Genomic DNA, 24067 nt, shown 5'->3' with positions numbered 1-24067 from the left:
GTCCGGCCAGCTTGCGGGGCTGTACTGACGTCTTTCTTTTCTTCTACGGAAGGTAGCTAAGGTTTGTCCAAAAAGTCGCTAGATTTGTCGCTTGGCGCTTTTTTTTAAAAAAAGTCACTAAAGAGGTCTAAAAAGTCGCTAAATTGGCAACACTGCCGCGTCATATTCATACAGTAATCACGCAGGAATTCTTAAAGGGGCCGTTTGCTCAAAATGAAAGTTCTGTTATTCATTCATTTTCAGGGCCTATTAATAAAAATTTAAGAATTATATCACATGTATTTTAAAATCAGATGACAGCTGGGACAAGTTACTTTCTTGTTGGTGGTCATCTTATAAAACCGGCTAAATATCTATTATATCTATTGTTACAATTTAAAATTAAATGCACATTGTTCTTAATGGGGAAACGAACACCTTCTGCATGACTACCTTTTACTCATTGTTATTCTGATAATATAATTGGTAATGAAAACATCTGCATTAAAATATAAGAGTTTAAAAGAAGCATGGGTTTTTGTTAAATGTGAGCCAAAATCATCACAATTAAAAGAACCAAAGACTTAAACTACTTCAGTCTGTGTGCATTGAATTTATTTAATACACGAGTTTCACAATTTGAGTTGAATTACTGAAATAAATGAACTTTTCCACGACATTCTAATTTATTGAGATGCACCTGTATATATATGTATTGCTTACGTGTTCGCATCTTTTTAAAAGATGTCGTTCCATAAGCGTTCCTTGTGCGAGAGACACATCCCGCCGTCAGACCAGCATGAGAGCTGCATTTACTGTCTGAGCCGCGCCCATGCCAAAATGGCCCAACCAGCCATGGTTTCCGGAAATGATAGAGATGCTATACAGTTCACCATGGGAAATACTACTGAGCAGGGATTTCCTTTCTCATGCGCATGGCACAATCTGGCATCCCCAGCCCAAACTCTGGAACCCGCATGTGTGGCCCCTGAACGAAACACGCAAAACGCTCCAGAACTGACGTGTTCATTCATGAACACCATTTTACAGACCAGAGCGCTATCCACGAGACGCCTCTATGCACTAAAATGGAATGTGGTCACTGATTGGTGTCTCACATGCCATAGACCCAGTAAACTGCCCCATAAATGAAATTGTCAGATTTCTTCAAGAGCGATTAGACGCAGGACTTACTCCACCAACGCTGAAAGTGTATGTAGCGACTATATATGAAGCCGACGCCACTATAGGCATGCATGATTTAATCATAAAGTTCCTTAAAGGAGCAAGGCGATTAAACCCACCTCGGCCGTCTACAGTCAGACTTAGGACTTAACTTTAGTCCTAAAATCTCTAGCAGGGCCCCCCTTCAAGCCTTTGGACTCTTTTGATTTGTGCATGCTCTCCATTAAGACCGCACTACTGCTGGCTCTGGCCTCAGTAAATGGGTTGGTGACCTGCATGCACTAGCAATCGACAATTCATGTGTGGAGTTTATCCCTGGTCTTTCAAAAGCCACTGTCAAACCTAGAAAAGGCTATGTGCCTAAGGTCCTAACCACACCCTTCAGAGCGCTGGTGGTTCACCTTCAGGTCTTCTTCCCTCCTCCATTTAGTTCGGATGAGGAACAATCATTACATTTGTTATGCCCTGTGCGGGTACTACACGCACACGTTGAGCATACCCGCCAGTTCAGACTATCTGATCGGCTCTTTGTATGCTATGGAGGACACATGAAAGGAATGTCCATCTCCAAGCAAAGACTTTCTCAATGGATTGTCGATGCAATTGCCCTGGCTTATGAGTCGCAGGGTAAGACTTTCCCAATTGGTGTTAACGCACACTCAACTAGAGGCATGGCCTCCTCATGGGCATAGACAAATGGAGTGTCCTTACAAGACATATGTTTTGCAGCAGGATGGTCTTCTCAAAACACATTTGCAAAGTTTTACAACCTAGACTTAACGTCTCTCTCTTCACAAGGACCAGCTCCCCATCTTTTTACATGACCACCTGAATTCAGGCCATTGTACTTACATTATAAATAAACTCCCTTCCCGACTGGGTTCGTGAAGGAGTTAATTCATACTATATGACTATAGTTCATATATTCATTCTGAGTGCTCCCCTCCTGGCCCAACACGAGGGTCACTCACTGCAGCATACTCATGTGAGGCGCGGGGAGGCGCGGAGAATGATAATAAATTCACCAAGTAAAATAAAAATATTAATAAATTCAATACAAATTTATTGTTAAGATAAATGAAAATGAATAGCTTAATGGACCATAGTTCAGCTTAGTAGACCATAGCTCTATGGCTCTATATGACTGTAAATGTCGAGGGCACATGCATATTATTCAAGTGTGCCTCCATGTACTAGTTGTTGCACGAGCTTGAATCTCTCTGCTCGCACGTGGACGTCCTTGGCTATCGTACAAAACTGGTTGCGTGCTCTCAAGCTGCTCTATGAAATCTCCCTACTTGTGTGCGCATTCAAAAAGTGTTCTAACTATTATTCACAGATATAATATCCACCTTTTTCCTGAACATGGGAGTGTTCCACGATTGGACTGTTTTCCCATTTCTGGTCTCCAGTGTTTTCATTCACATCAGCGTATATTCTTAGCGGGTAATGTAATGTTTAAAGTATTACATTTGTAAAAACTTTCAAAAAACATGTGGCTGTATAGTGCCAATACTTCACAGAGTCGAGATTATGTTCTTATTCAACAGTGCCTCAAGTGACATTATACGAGTTGACATGAAGTGATGGTCCAAGGTTAGTTAATGTTGTTATTGATGGTCCGAGGTTAGTTACTGTTGTTATGCTATGACAGCCAACAACAGCACAAGTTGAGCCTGAAATTCATTTTTACTCCAAGAAAACAAATGGTTGTTGTTTTCTGTCTGGATTGCTTGTTTTGGTAGTTTTTGCATTGTGTCTCGAGACCAGAACCAGAAAACAGGGAATTAGAATCATCATGGCACCTCCCAATGGTTGCTCAGTAAAACTGTGGATAGAACTAGATTTCTGATGACATCAGAACAGTGAAGTCACTGCGCCGCCATATTGCTATGTCCAAACATTCCAACGTGCCTATTGACTTAAAATGAAATCATCTAATTTCAGCGAGTAAACTTTAGTCAATCACTGATTTATATCTGAAATCTGCATGTACATCCCTACAACACAAACGTCCTACACATGTAATTATTTATTTATTTAAAGACCGGAATTTTTCCTGTTTCTTGAAAGCCCGAGCGAGTTATGTGTATCTATATCAAACCGTATCCACCTCTAACAAACTTCATCAGTGAACAGATTAGCTGAATATAAACAAGTTCACTGAAACTGAGGTAAGATACAAACATAAATGTTCAGATGTATTAACTGTGAGCATCAAAGTGTTTGTTAAGAGTTACTTGTTTTATGCTTTCATCAAAAAGTACCTTGTTCTCACAGTCACTTGAATAAAGGCGCGCAATCTCTCTCCCTCTATCACACGCACAGAAAGGGAGACACGCTAAGCAAAGTTGGTTCAAATTAAACTGATACGCTAGATTTAAATGGCAAATTAACATGCATTTATGACATGTATCCATGTATGACTACAGAGAGCAGTTCAATATGAAAACAAGCAAATCCCGGGCATTTAAGTTGATTTAGAAATCCCGGTCTGACTTTTTTAAAATCCCGGTCGGGGGTAATGACGTATTGTCACTCTAAACAAGCAGATATATACAGCTTTTCCTACCTTACCGCTGTGCTGCATTGATAGGCTGAACACCGGGGCAGGTGAATACTCTGACATCGCAATCCATGTATATCTTCTCCCTTGAAATGAATTTGATCCAGAACGAGCAAATTAAACTGTCACGGTCCCATCTCTCTGTCAGTCTGAGTTTTGGTATGCCGTGGCATTATCCGCCCATGTCTGTATCTGTGCGAGCAGGCGGCTTCTGTTATATTCCCTGCCGCGCAGTCTTCTGTCTGTTATTGACGTGGGTGCATGCACTCGCATCAGTAATCCTTGTCAGTGAAGCATTTACATGTTTCCATTGATCATGATATAAATATTTGGGGGGGTATTGTACCGTCTCCCAATCCCCCCCGGAATCTACGCCCTTGATTGTCAGAAGAGGGGCAAAATGCGACTGTTGTATCTGGAGATCAGAGATGGTGAAACAGGGGCTTTTTCGCCTGTCAGTCATTGGTTGATGCTCTATGACAGTTTTGGCATACCAAGATGGCCGCTCAAACACTTCCGGTGGCTTCACCTCCTGCTGGCTGTTTAACGTTATTTCAGCGATCCAGTTCTATATAAACTCAGCAAAAAAGAAACATCCTCTCATATTCAACTGCTTTTATTTTCAGCAAACTTAACATGTGTAAATATTTGTATGAACATAAAAAGATTCAACAACTAAGACATAAACTGTACAAGTTTCACAGAAGTGTGTCTAACAGAAATGGAATAATGTGTCCCTGAACAAAGGGGGGTCAAAATCAAAAGTTACAGTCAGTATCTGGTGTGGCCACCAGCTGCATTAAGAACTGCAGTGCATCTCCTCCTCATGGACTGCACCAGATTTGCCGATTCTTGCTGTGAGATGTTACCCCACTCTTCCACCAAGGCACTTGCATGTTCCCGGACATTTCTGGGGGGAACGGCCCTAGCCCTCACCCTCCGATCCAACAGGTCCCAGACGTGCTCAGTGGGATTGAGATCCGGGCTCTTCGCTGGCCATGGCAGAACACTGACATCCCTGTCTTGCAGGAAATCACATACAGAACGAGCAGTATGGCTGGTGGCATTGTCATGCTGGAGGGTCATGTCAGGATGAGCCTGCAGGAAGGGTACCACATGAGGGAGGAGGATGTCTTCCCTGTAAGGCACAGCGTTGAGACTGCCTGCAATGACAACAAGCTCAGTCCGATGATGCTGTGACACACCGCCCCAGACCATGACGGACCCTCCACCTCCAAATCGATCCCGCTCCAGAGTACAGGCCTCTGTGTAACGCTCATTCTTTCGACGATAAACACGAGTCCAACCATCACCCCTGGTGAGACAAAACCGCGACTCGTCAGTGAAGGGCACTTTTTTGCCAGTCCTGTCTGGTCCAGCGAAGGTGGGTTTGTGCCCACAGGCGATGTTGTTGCCGGTGATATCTGGTAAGGACCTGCCTTACAACAGGCCTGCAAGCCCTCAGTCCAGCCTCTCTCAGCCTATTGTAGACAGTCTGAGCACTGATGGAGGGATTGTGCGTTCCTGGTGTAACTCGGGCAGTTGTTGTTGCCATCCTATACCTGTCCCGCAGGTGTGATATTCAGATGTACCGATCCTGTGCAGGTGTTGTTACACGTGGTCTGCCACTTCGAGGACGATCAGCTGTCCTTCCTGTCTCCCTGTAGCGCTGTTTTAGGCGTCTCACAGTGCGGACATTGCAATTTATTGCCCTGGCCACATCTGCAGTCCTCATACATCCATACAGCATGCCTAAGGCACGTTCACGCAGATGAGCAGGGACCCTGGCCATCTTTCTTTTGGTGTTTTTCAGAGTCAGTAGAAAGATCTCTTTAGTGTCCTAAGTTTTTATAACTGTGACCTTAATTGCCTACCGTCTGTAACCTGTTAGTGTCTTAAGGACTGTTCCACAGGTGCATGTTCATTAATTGTTTATGGTTCATTGAACAAGCATGGAAAACTCTTTATAATAAAGATCTGTAAAGTAATTTGGATTTTAGCTAAATTATCTTTAAAATACAGTGTCCTGAAAAAGGGACGTTTCTTTTTTTGCTGAGTTTATATGTGAGTGGTATTATCTAAAATCATTTCTGCAAATCTATTATAAAGCCATGTAACTCTGCCTCTTTTCGCTGCGACGACAAAATATAGAACAAAACCACGACGTGTCCATAATAACGAGTTCAACATGATATCGGGCCCATGTGTTTGTGACAAAGTTTCCTTTCACATTGAGACAGAGACCGGCTCACGTGATGCGAGTTTATAAAAGATATAGGCTAAAAAAAGAACAGTTAAGTAATCCTGTTGTCACGAGGAAAAAAACAGGTTTTTTAAAAAATAAAAATAATGCAAAATACGGTTTCATATTATTATTATTATTATTAGAAATATTAATAGCCGTTAATAATCACGCACCAGTGTTTGACGCAGTGCAAAATGAGAGCGCTTTTATCACGCTGTCTGTTGCTTTAAACATCAAAATAAAGAGTGTTTTTAAAATCCGAAAAAATGACGTTTCTTTCGGGATTAACGTCCTTAAAAGTCTGAAAATGCGTCTCCTCAACATGTTAAACTTTTCTATAACTTAAAGTTTTTCTGCTCAAAAATTCTAACATCGTCCAAACAGAAATGTATTATATTCCTTACAGTAAAATTAAATATATTAATAGTTACAGACTGTGTTACGCTGTTTTGTACAACACCAACATGTGTTATGTTTTGGTGCCAAACAATTTACACAAGCTGTCATTCTGAAAATCCAGTGGTATGTTTCTTTAAATGCAAATTACATCAGCTGCTCTGCCATTGGATAAAAATGCACCTCCCGTCTACGCAATCACTTTTGATTGGTTGCTTTTTCTACGCCTTCATAATTACATAAATCCTCTGTCAACGTCACTTTCTTCCAGTCCATACTTTTACTGTGGTCATTTCTTCGATAGTGGGGTAGAAATGTCACTCCGCACAGCTGTTTATCGACTCAGTACTCCCTTTAGGAGTGTTTTACAGTACTGTACTACAAATACAAAAAGACCGTATGCCGCGGTGAGCCAAGCGCTGTCTGTTCTGGAAAACGAGCTGGACAGTATCCGTGCAGCGGGCACATGGAAGGGGGAGAGAGTGATCACGTCCAAACAGGGTCCTCATATCAACGTGGACTGCAGCAAAGGCGGTGAGCAACTATCTGTTAATCAAGAGTGACCAGGCCAATCAAGTTTATTTAAGCATATGCTTAAATGTCTGATCAAACAGGGTTTTTTGCTCAGCCACTTATATATCCCAGCAGCTTGAAAAGTCAATCTGATTTTCTATAAGTGATTACAGTTTAGCTATTGTGTCCTTTTTTTCTCTCTCTCTCTCTCTCTCTCTCTCTCACACACACACACACACACACACACAAAATATACACACTTCCTTATACATTATTATAAATTTTATATACACACTCATAAAAATAAAGTTAATGGACTTGTTAATGCATTCCAATGTGAAATGTTACTTTGACAGGGCTCAGTGTTAAAGGGATAGTTCACCCAAAAATGAAAGTTCTCATCATTTACTCACCTACACGTCATCCCAGATGTGTGTGACTTTCTTTCTTCTGCACAACACAAGCAAATATTTTTAGAAGAATATTTCAGCTCTGTAGGTCCATACAATGCAAGTGAATGGTGATCAGGCCTTTGAAGCTCCAAAAAGCATATAAAGTCAGCATAAAAGTAATCCATATGACTCCAGTGGTTTAATCAATGTCTTCAGAAGTGATCTAATCGATTTTGGGTGAGAACAGACCAAAATGTAACCATTTTCACTGTACATCTTGCCATTGCAGTCTCTAGGCACAATCATGATTTCAAGCTCTATTACACTTTCTAGTGCCATCTAGCGCTCTGTGCATGCATCAAGAACTAGGAAGTGTAATCGAGCTTGAAATCATGATCGCCACGGACACTGCTGATGTCAAGATCTATAATGAAAATGGAGTTATATTTTGGTCTGTTCTCACCCACACCTATCATATCGCTTCGGAAGACATGGATTAAATCACTGGAGTCCTGTGGATTATTTTTCACTGCCTTTATGTACTTTTTGAAGCTTCAAAGTTTTAGTCACCATTCACTTGCATTGTATGGACCTACAGAGATGAAATATTCTTCTAAAAATCTTAATTTTTGTTCTGCAGAAGAAATAAAGTCATACACATCTGGGATGGCATGAGGGTGAGTAAATGATGAGAGAATTTTCATATTTAGGTGAACTATCCTTTTAAGTATTTTTTGATGTCCCGTTTGGGCTATAGTTCACATTTTGACTTGCCCTGCCAACATTTTCACTGGCCTCTTGACAAAAAAATTACACAGTTTATTTTTAACAATAATGTATTTTTAAATCAATACTGTATGTGCCAGGAATAATATTTCTGTTTTGCATTACTAGTTACGTTTTTATTCACAATTAACTAATTTTGCTGGAAAGTTTGATATGATGCAAAACATAACTGACATCTCTAAGACTATCACAAATAATTTTTACAATGTCGGTAAACCTTACCTATGTTATCCAGCTAGATAATGTTACCTTGGTGATAAATGCAAATGTTCAGTGTATCACAGAAATCCAAATGTAAGGCATAAAACACATTTACAAGATCAACAATGTAACATTTAGCAACAATGCAGCAATGGCCTAATAGGGCAAGTGGAAGTTCTGTCAACTGGCCAGAATCTCTTTCACATTGTTTCTGCACTCTTTCACCCTGTCCATGCTTATTGTCTAGCCCTGTTTTGAAGAATCTTAAATATAGTTCTGATTTCTTAAACATCTTTGGTCACTACATAATCTTCATACTTCCCTTTGTGTTATAATTTTGACTTCCAAAAATGTTGAAAATGCTGACAATTGGGGCCTGGGTAGCTCAGTGGTAAAATACGCTGGCTACCACCCCTGGAATTCGCTAGTTCGCTAGTTCGAATCCCAGGGAGTGCTGAGTGACTCCAGCCAGGTCTCCTAAGCAACCAAATTGTCCCGGTTGGTAGGGAGGGTAGAGTCACATGGGGTAACCTCCTCGTGGTCGCTATAATGTGGTTTGTTCTCAGTGGGGCGCATGGTGAATTGAGCGTGGTTGCCGCGGTGGATGGCGTGAAGCCTCCACATGCACTATGTCTCTGTGGCAACGCGCTCAACCTGCTACGTGATAAGATGTGCGGGTTGACGATCTCAGACGCGGAGGCAACTGGGATTCATCCTCCGCCACCCGGATTGAGGCGAATCACTACGCGACCACGAGGACTTAAAAGCACGTTGGGAATTGGGCATTCCAAATTGGGAGAAAAAGAAAAAAGGCTAAAATCTGGGTTCCATTGAGGCACTTACAATGGAAGTGAATTGAGCCAATCCGTAAACGTTAAAATACTCACTGTTTCAAAAGTATAGCCACAAGACGTAAACAGTATGTGTGTTAACATGATTTTAGGGTGATAAAATCGCTTACTAACCTTTTCTGTGCAAAGTTATACACAGTTACTTTTATTAAATTATAAGCTTCACATTTCTGCCTTTAAACCCTCAAAATTGGCCCCATTCATCTATATTGTAAGTGCCTCACTGTAACTACGATTTTTCCTTCTCTCTCTCTCTCTCTCCAATTTGGCATGCTCGATTCCCAATGCTTGGCATCCACACGCTCCAACGAGAGTGAGAACCACCATACAGCGACCACGAGGAAAGTAACCCATGTGACTCTACCCTCCCTAGCAACCGGGCCAATTTGTTGCTTTGAAAGCCTGGCTGAAATAATTCAGCACACCCCAGCACACCAGCTTCTTTGTTTGATTTTTGCTTCTTTTTTTTAAAAAAAAGGATGGGAAGAGTCGAAATTATGTCTTGTGCTAATCAACATTATGCCATCAATTCTGTTGATTGAGCTTAACTTGTATTGAACCTGGAATAATAAGCAAGGACATGCAAAGAAAAATTTACCTATAGAGAAATGTGCCCTGTCAGCACTTACATCGTATCTTCAAATATATATCTTGTGAACAACAATCTGGGTATCTGGGATTTTATTCATTTTGGACTCTTGCAGCCTCTTTGTCTATGCCAGTCATAGTAAGGAAAGACTAAGAAATGTCCTATACATTCTGATTTGATTTTAAAAACTATCAGCCTTTACCACCACCTTAGTTATATCGGTATCTGCAAAAATGTTTGTGGATGTAATACATGGCTAAAATGATGAATATGATGAATGAATGATCTTTTTGTACTGTAAGATAATGTCATGGTGGTAATTGTCCTCCTAAATCTGTCTCTGTGCAGTCAAGCAGAATTGTGCTTTTCTTTTGTCTTCTAATGGCTTGTATGTCTCTCTTTTTGTTCTAGACATATTAAATTTCTGTGCCAATAACTACTTGGGTTTATCCAGTCATCCAGAGGTGGTGCAAGCGGGTATAGATGCCCTGCAGAAGTATGGAGCTGGTCTTAGTTCAGTTCGCTTCATCTGTGGCACACAGGTGAAGAAATTTACTATATCAATACACCGCCAGCATGGTGAACCACATTGAGTTATTATTGTATACCTCCCTGTTCTCTAGAGCCTACACAAGACCTTGGAGGAGAAACTTGCCCAGTTCCATGAAAGAGAAGACTGTATTCTGTACGCTAGCTGCTTTGATGCCAATGCTGGTCTGTTTGAGGTGATGGTCACTTAAATTCACATGATGTGTGGAAGCGGATTGTACCACCACCTAATGCATCATAACAGTGCTTTGGTATGCTTTGCTTTAGGTCCTGTTGGGTCCTGACGATGCCGTGTTGTCTGATGAACTAAACCACGCCTCCATTATCGACGGCATACGATTGTGTCGCGCCAAAAGGTTCCGCTACAAGCACATGGACCTGAATGACCTGGAAGAAAAGCTGAAAGAGTCTCGGGTAAGTTGCTATCAGTAACATGGTAATGTTTGTTTTATTAAAAATGGATCATTAATATAATTTCAAAACGTACTTAGCTATTGGTCTTTTTTTTCTAAACCAACAGTCGTCTCGTCTGAGATTGGTGGTCACTGATGGGGTGTTCTCCATGGATGGTGATGTGGCTCCTCTTCAGGGTATCTGTGACTTAGCTGAGCAGTACGGAGCATTGGTCTTCATTGATGAGTGTCATGCCACTGGCTTCATGGGCCCCCGTGGCCGGTGAGCAGACAAAAAAAAAACAAATACTTAGTTGTACCTGCAAGATTAAGACCATCTTTAATCAACACTGCTTGATCAATTTCAAAGTTGAACTTTAAGCCTGAAGTTACTGTCTTTTAAGCGTTTATAACAAATGTTTAGCTGACATTACCATTTAACGTAAATACAAAATATATGACAATACCTTTAAGAATAAAATTACATTTAATAATAAATAAACTATCAGGATTTTTACAGATCCTTCCAGTACAATTGACTAAATGGCAACTAAAGCCTCTACGTAAGTATGTGAATGCAGATGCTTCTACCTACACAAGCTTGTTTTGTACATTGTTGCGTTCCGAAATGTGTCAGACCGCAATTCATACCACAAGCGTTGCAATCTCAACATTTCCACAAGGGGTGCTATAGCAAGTATTAGCTTGAACTGTCCGCTTCTACAGTGAGTTTTCTCTTTCAAGTCAACTACTGTTATGGCGGAGCAGCAGTTTGAAAATAATATAGCTGAATAACTACGTTAAAGTCAATATATTCATAGCAACTTAACTGAATAATAACATACGATTTTCACCTTATGCGCCAGAGAAATAAGCGCGCAGCCATCTTGAAAATTTTGTCTTTGAACTTCCAGTCTAATGTTTTTTATATAGATATCTATGATGTTGATGGTAATGTGTAATTAGCTAGCGAAGTGGATTTACAGGTTGTAGAGTTGCCAAAAGTTATCATGAGTATTTTAAAGTGTTCAGGGGATGTCATAACAACTGGAAACAGAGCGGGGAGATTTTAAAAGAGGAGTAGTTAATTCATAAATACACAAGATCTTACCTTCACGCAGTGGATGCAATTATATGCCTCTGTGCTAATGAAACTCCAAGAGACAACAAAAAGTCATTAAAATTATCTCGAACGACACCTCTAGCTGGCCATCTTCTCATGTCATTCACCCATCGTGTTATAGTTAAGGTGAGCACATTTTTTGAGTGTTAAACTGGGACGGGGGAATATATATTTATACACACACAAATATACATGTGAAAGTGTACATTTTATTTTATATTCCATTTACAACAATTGTAATCACATTTAGGCCTTTTGAAAATGTGGGGGTGACAAATACTATTTTAAAAAGTACAAATGTAATTTCCTTCTTCGTGCCTTGACCATGCATGCACAACCGCTAGCATCTGCGTTCACGTATTTGCAAAAGTATGTTTCTTTAGATATAGATTTTTTTAGATATTATATCATATTATATTCCCACAGAGGAACTGATGAGTTGCTGGGGGTAATGAACAGAGTGCACATTGTGAATTCCACTCTGGGAAAAGCACTCGGAGGAGCTGCTGGTGTGTACTTCTAAAAATTTCCAGACATTAAACATCTTCTGAAATACAATGTTTATTCTTAAGGAGACCACTAATAGACATTTAAGATATTTTGGACAGACATTTTTTTATAAACAAGCCTAAAAGAATATAAGCATTTTAAAACTTTTTCTTGTATTCTGTCAGGTGGTTACACAGTTGGACCTAAGGCTTTAATTGACCTACTGAGGCAGCGGTCTCGTCCGTACCTTTTCTCTAACTCCCTTCCCCCTCCTGTGGTGGGCTGTGCCACCCGTGCTGTGGAACTGCTACTGGCATCCAATGAAATTGCTCAGAGTATGGCAGCCAAAACCATGAGGTAGAACTGAAGGGCATTCTGTAGTGTTTATTTCGGTTACACCCTTCAGCTTTTGTTTCTGCATTTATCTTTTGTGTACAATAGATAAGGCTTAAAACTAACCAAGCTGGCTTTCATAATAGTACTTGATAATGATTCCAGCTTACTTTTGCTGGGTCAGTATTCCTGTATGGATATGGATGCTGTTAAGAATAACATTTTTTGTAGTGTTTATTGTGCTGGTGATGTCATTTCTTTAGAAACTTGAAAGGCTAACAATGGTCTATTGTGGGTCTTTTCTTCTGTCCCAAAGGTTCAGAAACAACATGACCCAGGCAGGGTTCACCATCTCTGGCACAGCTCATCCAATCTGTCCTGTAATGCTGGGAGATGCTCGTCTGGCTTCTTTTATGGCTGATGACATGCTAAAACTGGGTGAGGCTTTAGGCTTCATCACTGTACTCTGTATAACTTTCATTCAAACTAGATACCACATCTTATACAGTACATCACCTTTGTGAAACAAATGATTTCAATGACTTTCTCCTTAAGAATGGTTCACCCTAAAATGAAACTTCTGTCATTCAGTGGATAACAAAAGGTGGATTTTTGAAGAATATCCTGGTAACTCTTTTTCCATATAATTACATTATATTGTGATATACACTCACTGAGCACTTTATTAGGAACACCTGTACACCTACTTATTCATGCAATTATCTAATCAGCCAATCATGTGGCAGCAGTGCAGTGCATAAAATCATGCAGATACGGGTCAGGAGCTTCAGTTAATGTTCACATCGACCATCAGAATGGGGAAAAAATGTGATCTCAGTGATTTGGACCGTGGCATGATTATTGGTGCCAAACGGGCTGGTTTGAATATTTCTGTAACCGCTGATATCCTGGGATTTTCATGCACAACAGTCTCTAGAGTTTACTCAGAATGATGCCAAAAACAAAAAACATCCAGTGAGCGGCAGTTCTGTGGATGGAAACGCCTTGTTGATGAGAGAGGTCAACAGTAAATGGCCAGAATGGTTGGAGCTGACAAAGTCTACAGTAACTCAGATAACCACTCTGTACAATTGTAGTGAGCAGAATAGCATCTCAGAATGCACAACACATGGAGGCGGATAGGCTACAACATTAGAAGACCACGTCGGGCACTTTATTAGGATTATAGTGTTTCCAAGAAAGTGCTCAATGACTTCAAAATTTAAGTCCTTATTCACTGAAAATATTGCCATCCACTTTAGCTTTTAAAACAAAAAAGCAGCTTTGACATTCAGAGTCATTTGGAGCTAGATAGTCCCAGTTCACTTACATTATATGGAAAAGATCGGCCAAGACATTGTTAAAAAAATTCACCTTTTGTGTTCTACGGGAGAGAGAAAGTCATACGAGTTTGGAACAACATGATGGAGAGTAAATGATGACAGTATTCTCCATTTTGGGTGAACAGACTATTTTTTCCACCAAGTAGAAAATGTCAATAAATCAAGCCCAGCAGCCTGATTATGTTTTTCTCTTTCTGTCCCCAGGAGTTTATGTAATTGGATTCTCTTACCCAGTTGTTCCCAAAGGAAAAGCCCGCATTCGAGTCCAGATCTCTGCAGCTCACACTGATGATGACATTGATCGTACCGTAGATGCCTTCATACAGACTGGCAGAAAGCATGGTGTAATTTCCTAATATAAGAGAGAGAACAGGGTGAACTGTGACTGAATGACAAGGGAGCAGTTGATGAATGAGCTGTTAGAGTGAGGCTTAAGTTACATATCATAGCAAAAAAAATAAAAAATGCTTATATTGCTGCTGAGAACAATGAAGGTCAAAGGATATCTGTATATTTTCAGCATTAACAGAATAAATGCTTTTGTTTATGATTCATAGTTGCTTGTCTGATGGTTTATTGTAGTAGCCAGTGTCTTTTACAGCAGCTATGCATCAAAGCATCATGACTTAATTGCAGCTGATATGTGTATGTCGCATTTGCATTTTTTGCAAGTGTGTGCTTTGTATAGATCATGCAAACTGTCTAAAAGTAAAAAAGAAAAAGAAAATGCAATTTAATGTCTCCACTGATAATTCACATTTGAGTAGTTGACATCTCCTGTGATGTGCTGTACTACATCTAAAATATTTTTTAAATATTTTTTATAATTTAAAGAGAATTTTGCTCATTTTTGTGTTAGTTATTAGTGAAGTTATTAGTGAAGTTATTTAATATTATTATGCACTTTTAAAAATAATTTGTCAAACCTCAGGGCCATTAAAAATGAACTTGTGAAGGCAAAAAGGTGATAAATATGGTGACATTTTTAAAGAAATGGTCACAAGTTAGTTGACCTGTACACTTCCCCTTATAGTCATATAAATATATCTTAAAATCTTGATTTAAAAAAAAAAAAAAAAAAATCCACTAAACAACAATACTCTTTCAGTGTTGTTTTCACCACTATTGAAGAGTTTTGGAAAACTAATACACATAAAAATCAATCAGCACCGATATGATGTTTTTTTTTTTTTTTTTTTTTACTATTAAAAACATTTAATCAACGTGGTTTTAACATTAATAAGGTATGCTGATAAAACTGGAAACCGACTTCTCAGCTTTCAACAATCCTGATATTTCGCGCCAAATAAGAAGTAAGGTTCCGGGTTGCTGCACTCCTCTTTGTGTATTTCCCGCCAGCACGCCACTTTAGAACCTCCTTTTCAGTGACGTCTACAGACGCATCATATTTTCGACCAATACGCGCCCTGGATAAACAGAGTGGGCGGAGTCTGACTTCAGAGCCAGGCAGGGCTAAACGTTTTCCCGCGAAAGTCTGTGCGTGGTCTTGTTGGGTAGAACACGTTGATCCTGACTGAAAAAAATAAAAAAATAATTGATTTAACAAACACAGCACTTATTTATTACACTCTAGTTTATATTTTATTACAAGAGGTTTGTCGCTTAATATTTGAAGAATGTCCGGATTTGATGACCCAGGAGTTTATTACAGCGATAGTTTCGGTGGAGGTGAAGCCATTGGTGATGAGGGAGTCGTGAAACGCAGCCAGATCAAAAAGAGATTTCGTGAATTTTTGAGGCAGTTTAGAGTCGGCACCGATCGCACTGGATTCACCTACAAATACAGGTATTGTAATCTTAAGTATTAACTTGGTTATGTAACCAATGAGGTGATTCTTCATCGCATATATTATTTTATTACATATTGTTTGCAAATGATAATTATATTCTTCTAAGGTTGCTTTTTCTCCTTCAAACATAACTTTTTGTTCCCTTACCTTTGATGTGCGATTTTGCGAGCGAATCTTTCTTATGAGCCGTTTTTTTTAATGATTCAGTCGAACCGATTCGCGAAACATTCGCTATTAATTCCACTGTCAAAGAGAACTTTAGAGAGTAAAACTTCTAGGGTTTAACCATATATTTTAACTACAATAAAAGGCTTCTGTTATGAAAACACTTAAATAATGAGACAAACGAATCGCTTCATTTTGTAGGGTCAGTGAATGAACCGTTTGAACGAACCGATTCATTCAAATTTGACTCCCAAGCCCTGCTTTGCAGTGCTCGCATCAATTTATGAGATTTTCACTAATGAAATGGAATAATAATATGTACCTTACAAAACTCTGTTAATTATACAATTTCATTTTTCCCCGCAGAGATGAACTCAAGAGGCACTACACACTGGGAGAGTACTGGATTGAGGTGGAAATGGAGGACTTGGCCAGTTTTGATGAAGATTTGTCAGACTCCCTGTACAAACTGCCCACCGAGAACCTGCCTTTGGTGAGGACAAGCCTAAACTCTATAAAACGGAATAACCTCTAAAATAGACAAGATGTTATGAGAAATCTAGAGGCCTACTTATGTGTGGTGGTGCTTTTTAAATGACATTTTCTAAAAATTTATGTTTGAGTAGCATTTGTTTATTTGAGTTGAGTTTACTGATGTTGCTTTGTGATTGGCAGTTGGAGGAGGCAGCGCAGGAAGTGGCTGATGAGGTCACACGCCCACGACCTGTAGGAGAAGAGACTGTACAGGACATACAGGTCATGCTGAAGAGCGATGCCCACCCGGCCTCCATCCGCAATCTGAAAGTGAGCAAATTAAACCGTTCCAAATCCACATATTGCAAATGCAGATGTAAAGCAGATTCAGAAATGCATGTGAAGATACTTATGTATGGCCTTTGAAAGCTACTTTTATTCCCTTGTAATGAAAGTTATAAGTACGTGTTCCCCTAGTTTCTAATTCTTCTAATTGCCTTTTTTATTTTTGTCGATATCATTTGCAGTCGGAGCAGGTGTCGCGTCTCGTCAAGATTCCTGGTATAATCATATCCTCTACGGCAGTAAGGGCCAAGGCCACCAGAGTGTGTCTTCAGTGCCGTGGCTGCAGGGCAGTTATCAGAAACATTCCTATGCCACCGGGCCTGCAGGGTTACGCCTTGCCCCGCAAGTGCAACACGTGAGTGTTTCGCCAAACACATTGCTTTAGATTCATAACGCACCTCCAAACTAGGGATGCAATGACATGAACATTTCTGGCCTATACAGAATTTGTTTTTTGGGGGGGGGGGGGATTTTTCCCCTTTTTCTCCCAATTTGGAATGCCCAATTCCCAGTGTGCTTTTAAGTCCTCGTGGTCGCGTAGTGATTCGCCTCAATCTGGGTGGCGGTGGATGAATCCCAGTTGCCTCCGCGTCTGAGACCTTCAATCCGCGCATCTTATCATGTGGCTTGTTGAGCGTGTTGCCACGGAGACATAGCGCGTGTGGAGGCTTCATGCCATCCACCGCGGCATCCGTGCTCAACTCACCACGCGCCCCACCGAGAATGAACCACATTATAGCGACCACGAGGAGGTTACCCCATGTGATTCTACCCTCCCTAGCAACGGAGCCAATTTGGTTGTTTAGGAGACCTGGCTGGAGTCACTCAGCACGCCCTGGGATTCGAGCTAGCGAACTCCAGGAGTGGTAGCCAGCATCTTTTACCACTGAGCTATCCAGGCCCCCGGCCTATCCCGATTTTAACAAAAACCCATAGGCCGTTACCGATATTTTGCTACTTATTTTTGTCATCAGATCGGTTTTACTTTGGAATTATGCTTTAAAAATTAACAAAGAGGTACAAAAGCTTTTTTTACTGTTATAACAATAAATATTTTCCATTGAGCATGGATTGGATTTGTTGAACATATGACAGGCCAACATTTTAAAGAGGACCACAATGAAAGATAAATGAAAAATAAATAGCTAAATACGAAAACATGATGATTGATATGAAAAAATGTAAATTTTGTACTTCGAAAACATTTTTGCACTTCTGTTTCTGCAGTACTAATTAGAACTCACGTTTTACATATATGTACTGTATATGATAGAACATAACAAATACAAATTATGCATATGTTGGGCAATTCCACGGAGATGTCAACCACATCATGGAAAAATGTTTAAACCATTAGAACAAAACCCCCTTTTAAGTTCTGTATTATAGTGGTATAAAAGACAATGGATACCACCATCTAGACCGCTAGAGAGCGCCGCTTGCTCACAGCATTGAATGCCTTTTAAGGTTTAGTAATCGCACAAAGCCATATTGCGATTTCAATCTTATTTCAATAAATCATGCAGCATTAATGGATATCATATCGATATCTCAGAAGTCAAAGTCTGCTGTTTTCAAAGCTTTTTGAATGGTTTCCCTCATCATGTAGTATAAGTAAGTGACACTTGTACTACATGTACTGTAAGTAAGTGCAGTTTTCACAACTGTCACGTCCGTTTATGTCGGATGTGGAGGAGTGCCAACCCTTCTACATACTGTGGCTATCAAAGAGTTTTTATAAAGTGTGTTAATAATTAATTATAAATAAATAAATAAAAACATTGTTTTTTTCTTATTTGCATTTTCATGCTATAACCGATATGACGATGGTTTAAATTTGGTCAATAAATTGGCCGATAAATATCAGCAGCCAGTACATCGGTGCATCCCTACTATAAACGTTGTCGAAAGCCTTTCATTAGGTCTAAATGTTAAGAATAAGCATGTTTCTATCCTTTAATTTCATAAGCTCTGTCTTTATTTTCCCACAGTGAACAGGCGGGCCGTGTTAAGTGTCCCATGGATCCGTATTTCATCATTCCAGACCGTTGCGTGTGCGTAGACTTCCAAACTCAGCGCCTGCAGGAAGCTCCTGATGCCGTTCCTCATGGAGAGATGCCACGACACATGCAGCTCTATTGTGACAGGTATGTAGACACAAATAAAAAAACTAGGTATTCAGCACATGATGCATTCACATGTGTCTCACGCTTGTCTTTTGTCATTCCCAGATACTTGTGTGACCGTGTGGTACCAGGAAACAGAGTAACCGTCATGGGCATCTACTCCATCAAGAAGGTGGCGCAGACCAAGGCCAAAGGTCGTGATAAGGGGGCGGGTGTTGGCATCCGGTCAGCATATCTGCGGGTCGTCGGCATTGAAGTGGATACTGAAGGAGCAGGTGAACATGGGTGAAGAATTATGGACTTATTTTAGGTAGTCTTGGGTTGAGAAACGCATCACTCTTTTGGCATCTTCCTTCAGGTCGTGGAGCCACTGCTTCAGTTGCTCCTCAGGAAGAAGAGGAGTTGAGGGCTCTTGCTTCCTCTCCCTCCGTCTACGACTCGTTCGCTCGCTCTCTTGCCCCGTCTATCTATGGAAGTGAAGATCTGAAGAAGGCCATTGCATGCCTTCTGTTTGGAGGCTCCAGGAAGAGGTGAGAATGCTGATAGATACTGGCACTTTGCATTGAAACAAGACATTTGTATGTTTACCTTACTATTTAATTTTGTTAATACGACCTATGTTAGGCTGCCTGATGGACTGACACGCAGAGGAGATATCAATTTGCTGATGCTGGGAGATCCAGGAACAGCCAAGTCTCAGCTGCTGAAGTTTGTGGAGAGATGTTCTCCAATCGGGGTAAGGATCAATAAACATAAACATTTACTACTAATGTAAATTCCAATGGTTTTGTGTACATTTTGCTATGTTTACTATAATGGGGAATCTGTGTTATAATTAACATCTCTTGTTCTCTCTATTAGGTGTACACCTCTGGTAAGGGCAGCAGTGCAGCCGGTTTGACCGCCTCAGTGCTGCGAGACCCCAACACTCGTGGTTTCATCATGGAAGGAGGTGCCATGGTGCTCGCTGATGGTGGAGTGGTGTGCATTGATGAGTTTGACAAGGTTGGCTTCAGAGAGTCTTCCGGGGTTTCGTTTTGTGCTGTACATGTAATTGACTTGTGTCTTGATTTGTGCTTAGTTTCTTTAGAGTAATGTGGTCAATGAATCAGAAATGCTAGAGCTTTGTTCTGCTTAGTATTTTAAAGATTATTTCTTCTTTAAAAGATGAGAGAGGATGACCGAGTCGCCATCCATGAGGCCATGGAGCAGCAGACCATCTCTATTGCAAAAGTACGAACGCCATTTTTCACCTAATTGTTGCACCAAACAATAGAAGCTTACTGCCTAATCAAACAAAAAGTCTTAAGCTCTACATCATTGTTTCTTGTCCTTGCCATTTCAATGTTTACTCTTTTAGTAGCTTAATTGTGTTTTCTCTCAAAGGCTGGCATCACCACCACTCTGAACTCACGCTGCTCTGTGCTGGCCGCCGCCAACTCTGTGTTTGGACGTTGGGATGACACGAAGGGGGAGGACAACATTGACTTCATGCCCACTATCCTGTCGCGATTCGACATGATCTTCATTATCAAAGACCAGCACGATGAACAGCGAGACATGGTGGGTGAATGAGACAGTCGTAGGAGTAGTTACTGTAAATGGCTAATAGACAGAAAAACAGTCCATGTAATTTTTTATTCAGCATCAAGATTTTAAGATAAAGTTTACATGTGTGTGTCGGGGAAATTGTATATCCGAAGGCCAAAGTATACTTCGGTTGTCCACGCTGCTGATCGGAACAAGCACAGTATGTGTGACGCAAATTTGTTCATCAGCACAGTAGGGCCTGGCGATATGGCAAAAAAACGATAAAGTCAGCCTATTGACGATATTCGATATATAACTCGATAATTATGAATTTGCTCTGAAATGGTTAGCTTTTTTTATTTTTTATTGAAGGAACCATAATTTCATCCAAAAAGTAATTGTAGCCAAGTAGATTCAGTTTATTAAAGCGTTGAATAAAAATCTATTTAAAAATAATAAAGGCTTTTTTTTTTTTTTTTTTTGCTAAATGAACACAAGGGAGATTATCTAATCATTTTCATTAAAATACATATTAATATTTTATGTACAATGATACAAATTAGCTTAATAAAAAGCATTATTTACCTTTTATTTTTTACGAAAATGTTTTTTGTGAATAAACAAGATGGAGCTTTTATTTTGAAATGACACTTTCACCTGGAGCTTTTATTTTGACACGGAAAGTGTTGTGTGTCCTTCACAATTTTCTGCATCTGGTGAAACGCTTTCATTTTCTTTTCTGTTATACAGTGCCACCTTTGTAGATTTGTATAATAACTTGTAGCGGTTAGTAATGTTTGGAATTGCAGCGAATTGTCGGCAGTTGCGCCTGTCGTTGACCGTACTAAAAGAGTATCACAAAGCAGTCGTAGTGTGCATGCATCGAACGTGTTCATATTTGCTCACGGTCATAAGAATATACTTTAAAATAAGGCAATACAGAATGCAGAAAACAAAGTATACCCAGGCCTTTAGGTCTCCATTTTTACATTTTCACGCTTTTTTTGCCCTCTTGTTCACTTCAGACGGTCATACAGTGTAAATAAGTACAAATATTCCATGTAGTCTCAATTAAAATGGGCTTATAAACTATTTATAACTATTAAAGAATTAGAAATGTTTAAAATAGATTGAGTTATTTTATGTCAGTCTATCCCACTATAAACCAATCATTTGGTTTGGTTAGCTTCTTTTGCTACTACAAGTCTGAATCATGAGCCATGACGGCCATATTTTGAGTTGAAATTGACCTCTAACCTGGTTTCTTTCTAACATTATTCCTTATGTTGCAAAGTTCCCTCAGTGCAAACTGTTGACAGTTGCATTATATGAGCTATATCATATGTTGTTTTTTTTTGTTGTTGTTTAGACGTTGGCTCGGCACGTTATGAACGTTCACCTGAGCGCTCAGACCCAGACGGAGGGTGTAGAGGGAGAGATTCCTCTGGCCATGCTGAAGAAATACATTGCTTATGCCAGAGCGTAAGTCTGGATCTCACCGGATAAAACCATTGATTAATATGTCATTTTTCAACGTTGACAATCAGAATGAAATGCATCAAGTGACATCATGTTTAACAAACAGGAAATGTGGGCCGCGTCTGTCTGCAGCTGCTGCAGAGAAGCTGAAGAACAGATACGTGCTTATGAGGAGCGGAGCGAAGGAGCATGAGAGAGAAAGTGACAGACGTGCGTCCATCCCCATCACTGTCAGGTAACTACTGATTTCAGTATATATGGATAGATCGAAGTCAGCCGATAGTGCATTTTGCTGATACGATAACTAAGGTCCACTACCAACTTTTCCACCAAAAGTCTGATAACTGATTAATCGACCGAATATTTATTTTTATTGATTTATAGAATGATAAAAAAAATTCTTAGTCTTTCCTTACTATGAAGGGAACAGACATTGAGGCTACAAGAGTTCAAAATGAATAAAATCCCAAAATCAGTTTGTGCAACCAAAATCTCAATAAATACCATAAAATTTAAGATTTAATACATTATGCAGGACTTTCAACTATAAACAAGTCTGAAATACACCAGAGACTCTTATTTTAAAATGACAGACTTTTCTATCTTACAATGCTCTATATGCAAGTATTTACCAAATGCCTTTTTATAGCCTATATATTCATTAGATGATGTTTATTGATGAGGAATAAAAAAAAACTATTGGTATAGATTTTTGAGGATAACCGATAGTTTCAAAAAGCAACCTTTGGGACCAATATGCCTCTAACATCAGGGACTCTTATTTTGAAATGACAGAGACTTGGCAATCTTACAATGCTCTATATGCAAGTATTTACCAAATTAAGCTTTATATAGCCTATATATTCATTAGTTTAATGATGAGGAATAAAAAAATATCGGTATACATATTTGCTGATAACCGATAATTTCAAAAAGCAACTATTAGCACGTTGAATCAGTTAAACAGATATATCGGTCTACTTCTGATAGATAGCTGTTTATTAATACATACATTTTGTCTTCCACAGGCAGCTTGAGGCTGTGGTGCGCATTGCAGAGTCTATTGCTAAGATGAAGCTGCAGCCAATCGCTGGAGAGGAAGAGGTAGACGAAGCCCTGAGACTCTTCCAGGTGTCCACACTAGACGCAGCCCTCTCTGGCAGTCTTTCAGGTACTTTTTGAGACAAAGAAATGTCAAATAGTGCATACGCTCCCTGAATCTGTTGACATTTATACTTGCCTCTCTATATGAATTGAAGTGGATGGTGTAATTTAGTAGTGCGGTGTGTTTGTAGGTGTTGAAGGATTCACCTCTCAGGAAGATCAAGAGATGATCTCTCGCATAGAGAAACAGCTGAAGAGACGCTTTGCTATTGGCTCACAGGTGTCTGAGCACAGTATCATACAGGACTTCACCAAACAGGTGCGTCACAGAATTCCAGGAGCTGCAGCACAATTGACCAATTTTGAACTCTACAAACTTCTTTTTAATATATGATCCATTTAGCGGTGTATATATACTGGAAGCCGAGTGAATTCAGGCATCCATACTGGGGTTTTAAAACATGTTAAAAACATTTTCAGTGAAATGCTCTTCTTTTCTCTCTCTGAGCAGAAGTATCCAGAACATGCCATTCATAAGGTTCTTCATCTGATGATGAGGAGGGGTGAACTGCAGCACCGCATGCAGAGGAAGGTGCTTTACAGAGTCAAGTAGAAAGAGAGGTTGTGTGTGTTTGTTAATCACATATTGTTAAAAAGGCACCTGAGATCTGATGGGCATCTAAACGCAGACTTCTTGATCTTGATGGACAACACCAGAAAAATTCAGATTTATTGTACATAGTTGGCTGGACTTTTTTTTTTTTTTTGCTTTATATATCCTGTTTATCAATCTTATGAAGTATTGGGTAAAGTATGATTTAACTTTCTGTAGTATATGCAGGACTGGTGAAAGTGTGTCCCTTTCCATGATTCATTACAGAAGATCTGTCAGTGTAAGTTTTCAGTTACTCAAAAAAAAAAAAAAAAAAAATTAAAAAAAAAACATTTTCGCCAAGCAAAAATGAACATGTTTCATTGATTGGAGCTAAAAATCTAAGAATGTAATGTCAATTCATTGTCATATTTTGTATGGAAACATAATAAAAGCATTTAGGAAATTATAATGTCTGTCTTCCTCTTCTAGATAAAAAGGCACAAGTC

At 39.7% G+C, this 24067-nt stretch overlaps 2 protein-coding genes across 5 annotated transcripts; both read left to right on the top strand.

Annotated features, from left to right (window-relative positions):
- The first annotated feature begins 37 nt into the window (after positions 1–37).
- LOC127452066 (2-amino-3-ketobutyrate coenzyme A ligase, mitochondrial-like) lies at positions 38–14488 on the top strand. Of its 4 annotated transcripts, none has more exons than XM_051717237.1 (10): positions 38–52; positions 6676–6905; positions 10115–10245; positions 10327–10428; positions 10520–10666; positions 10773–10927; positions 12194–12276; positions 12442–12613; positions 12906–13027; positions 14137–14488. In XM_051717237.1, the coding sequence occupies exons 2-10, from the start codon at positions 6686–6688 to the stop codon at positions 14286–14288; spliced, it is 1284 nt and encodes a 427-aa protein (XP_051573197.1). In that variant the 5' UTR covers positions 38–52; positions 6676–6685; the 3' UTR covers positions 14289–14488. The 4 variants fall into 4 exon arrangements, with proteins under 4 accessions (XP_051573197.1, XP_051573196.1, XP_051573198.1 ...); XM_051717236.1 differs by having other exon boundaries at positions 43–61; XM_051717235.1 differs by lacking the exon at positions 38–52 and having other exon boundaries at positions 3664–6905.
- A 923-nt stretch (positions 14489–15411) lies between these two features.
- Positions 15412–24030, top strand: LOC127452060 (DNA replication licensing factor mcm5). The gene is made up of 16 exons (XM_051717224.1): positions 15412–15739; positions 16275–16401; positions 16584–16712; positions 16910–17082; positions 18719–18874; positions 18959–19128; positions 19212–19383; positions 19478–19589; positions 19715–19858; positions 20021–20086; positions 20240–20416; positions 21753–21865; positions 21969–22097; positions 22891–23033; positions 23158–23285; positions 23478–24030. Exons 1-16 carry the CDS (start codon positions 15570–15572, stop codon positions 23577–23579), a joined length of 2211 nt encoding a protein of 736 aa, XP_051573184.1. The 5' UTR covers positions 15412–15569; the 3' UTR covers positions 23580–24030.
- The last annotated feature ends 37 nt before the right edge of the window (positions 24031–24067 follow it).

This window comes from Myxocyprinus asiaticus, chromosome 14 (genome assembly GCF_019703515.2).
Source record: "Myxocyprinus asiaticus isolate MX2 ecotype Aquarium Trade chromosome 14, UBuf_Myxa_2, whole genome shotgun sequence".
Lineage (NCBI taxonomy): Eukaryota > Metazoa > Chordata > Actinopteri > Cypriniformes > Catostomidae > Myxocyprinus > Myxocyprinus asiaticus.
Note: the sequence above shows the minus strand (reverse complement) of the source record. Positions and strands in the feature narration are given on the sequence as shown.

What these genes read in the sequence shown, in the direction of transcription:
- LOC127452066 (XM_051717235.1), top strand. Translation starts at nt 6,512, where the DNA reads ATGCAAATTACATCAGCTGCTCTGCCATTGGATAAAAATGCACCTCCC. An exon ending in AAAAGCTGAAAGAGTCTCGG is followed by an intron (nt 10,667 to 10,772) that starts GTAAGTTGCTAT and finishes CTAAACCAACAG; the next exon opens with TCGTCTCGTCTGAGATTGGT. An exon ending in AGCACTCGGAGGAGCTGCTG is followed by an intron (nt 12,277 to 12,441) that starts GTGTGTACTTCT and finishes GTATTCTGTCAG; the next exon opens with GTGGTTACACAGTTGGACCT.
- LOC127452060 (XM_051717224.1), top strand. Translation starts at nt 15,570, where the DNA reads ATGTCCGGATTTGATGACCCAGGAGTTTATTACAGCGATAGTTTCGGT. An exon ending in TTGCCCCGCAAGTGCAACAC is followed by an intron (nt 17,083 to 18,718) that starts GTGAGTGTTTCG and finishes ATTTTCCCACAG; the next exon opens with TGAACAGGCGGGCCGTGTTA. An exon ending in AGAGATGTTCTCCAATCGGG is followed by an intron (nt 19,590 to 19,714) that starts GTAAGGATCAAT and finishes TCTCTCTATTAG; the next exon opens with GTGTACACCTCTGGTAAGGG.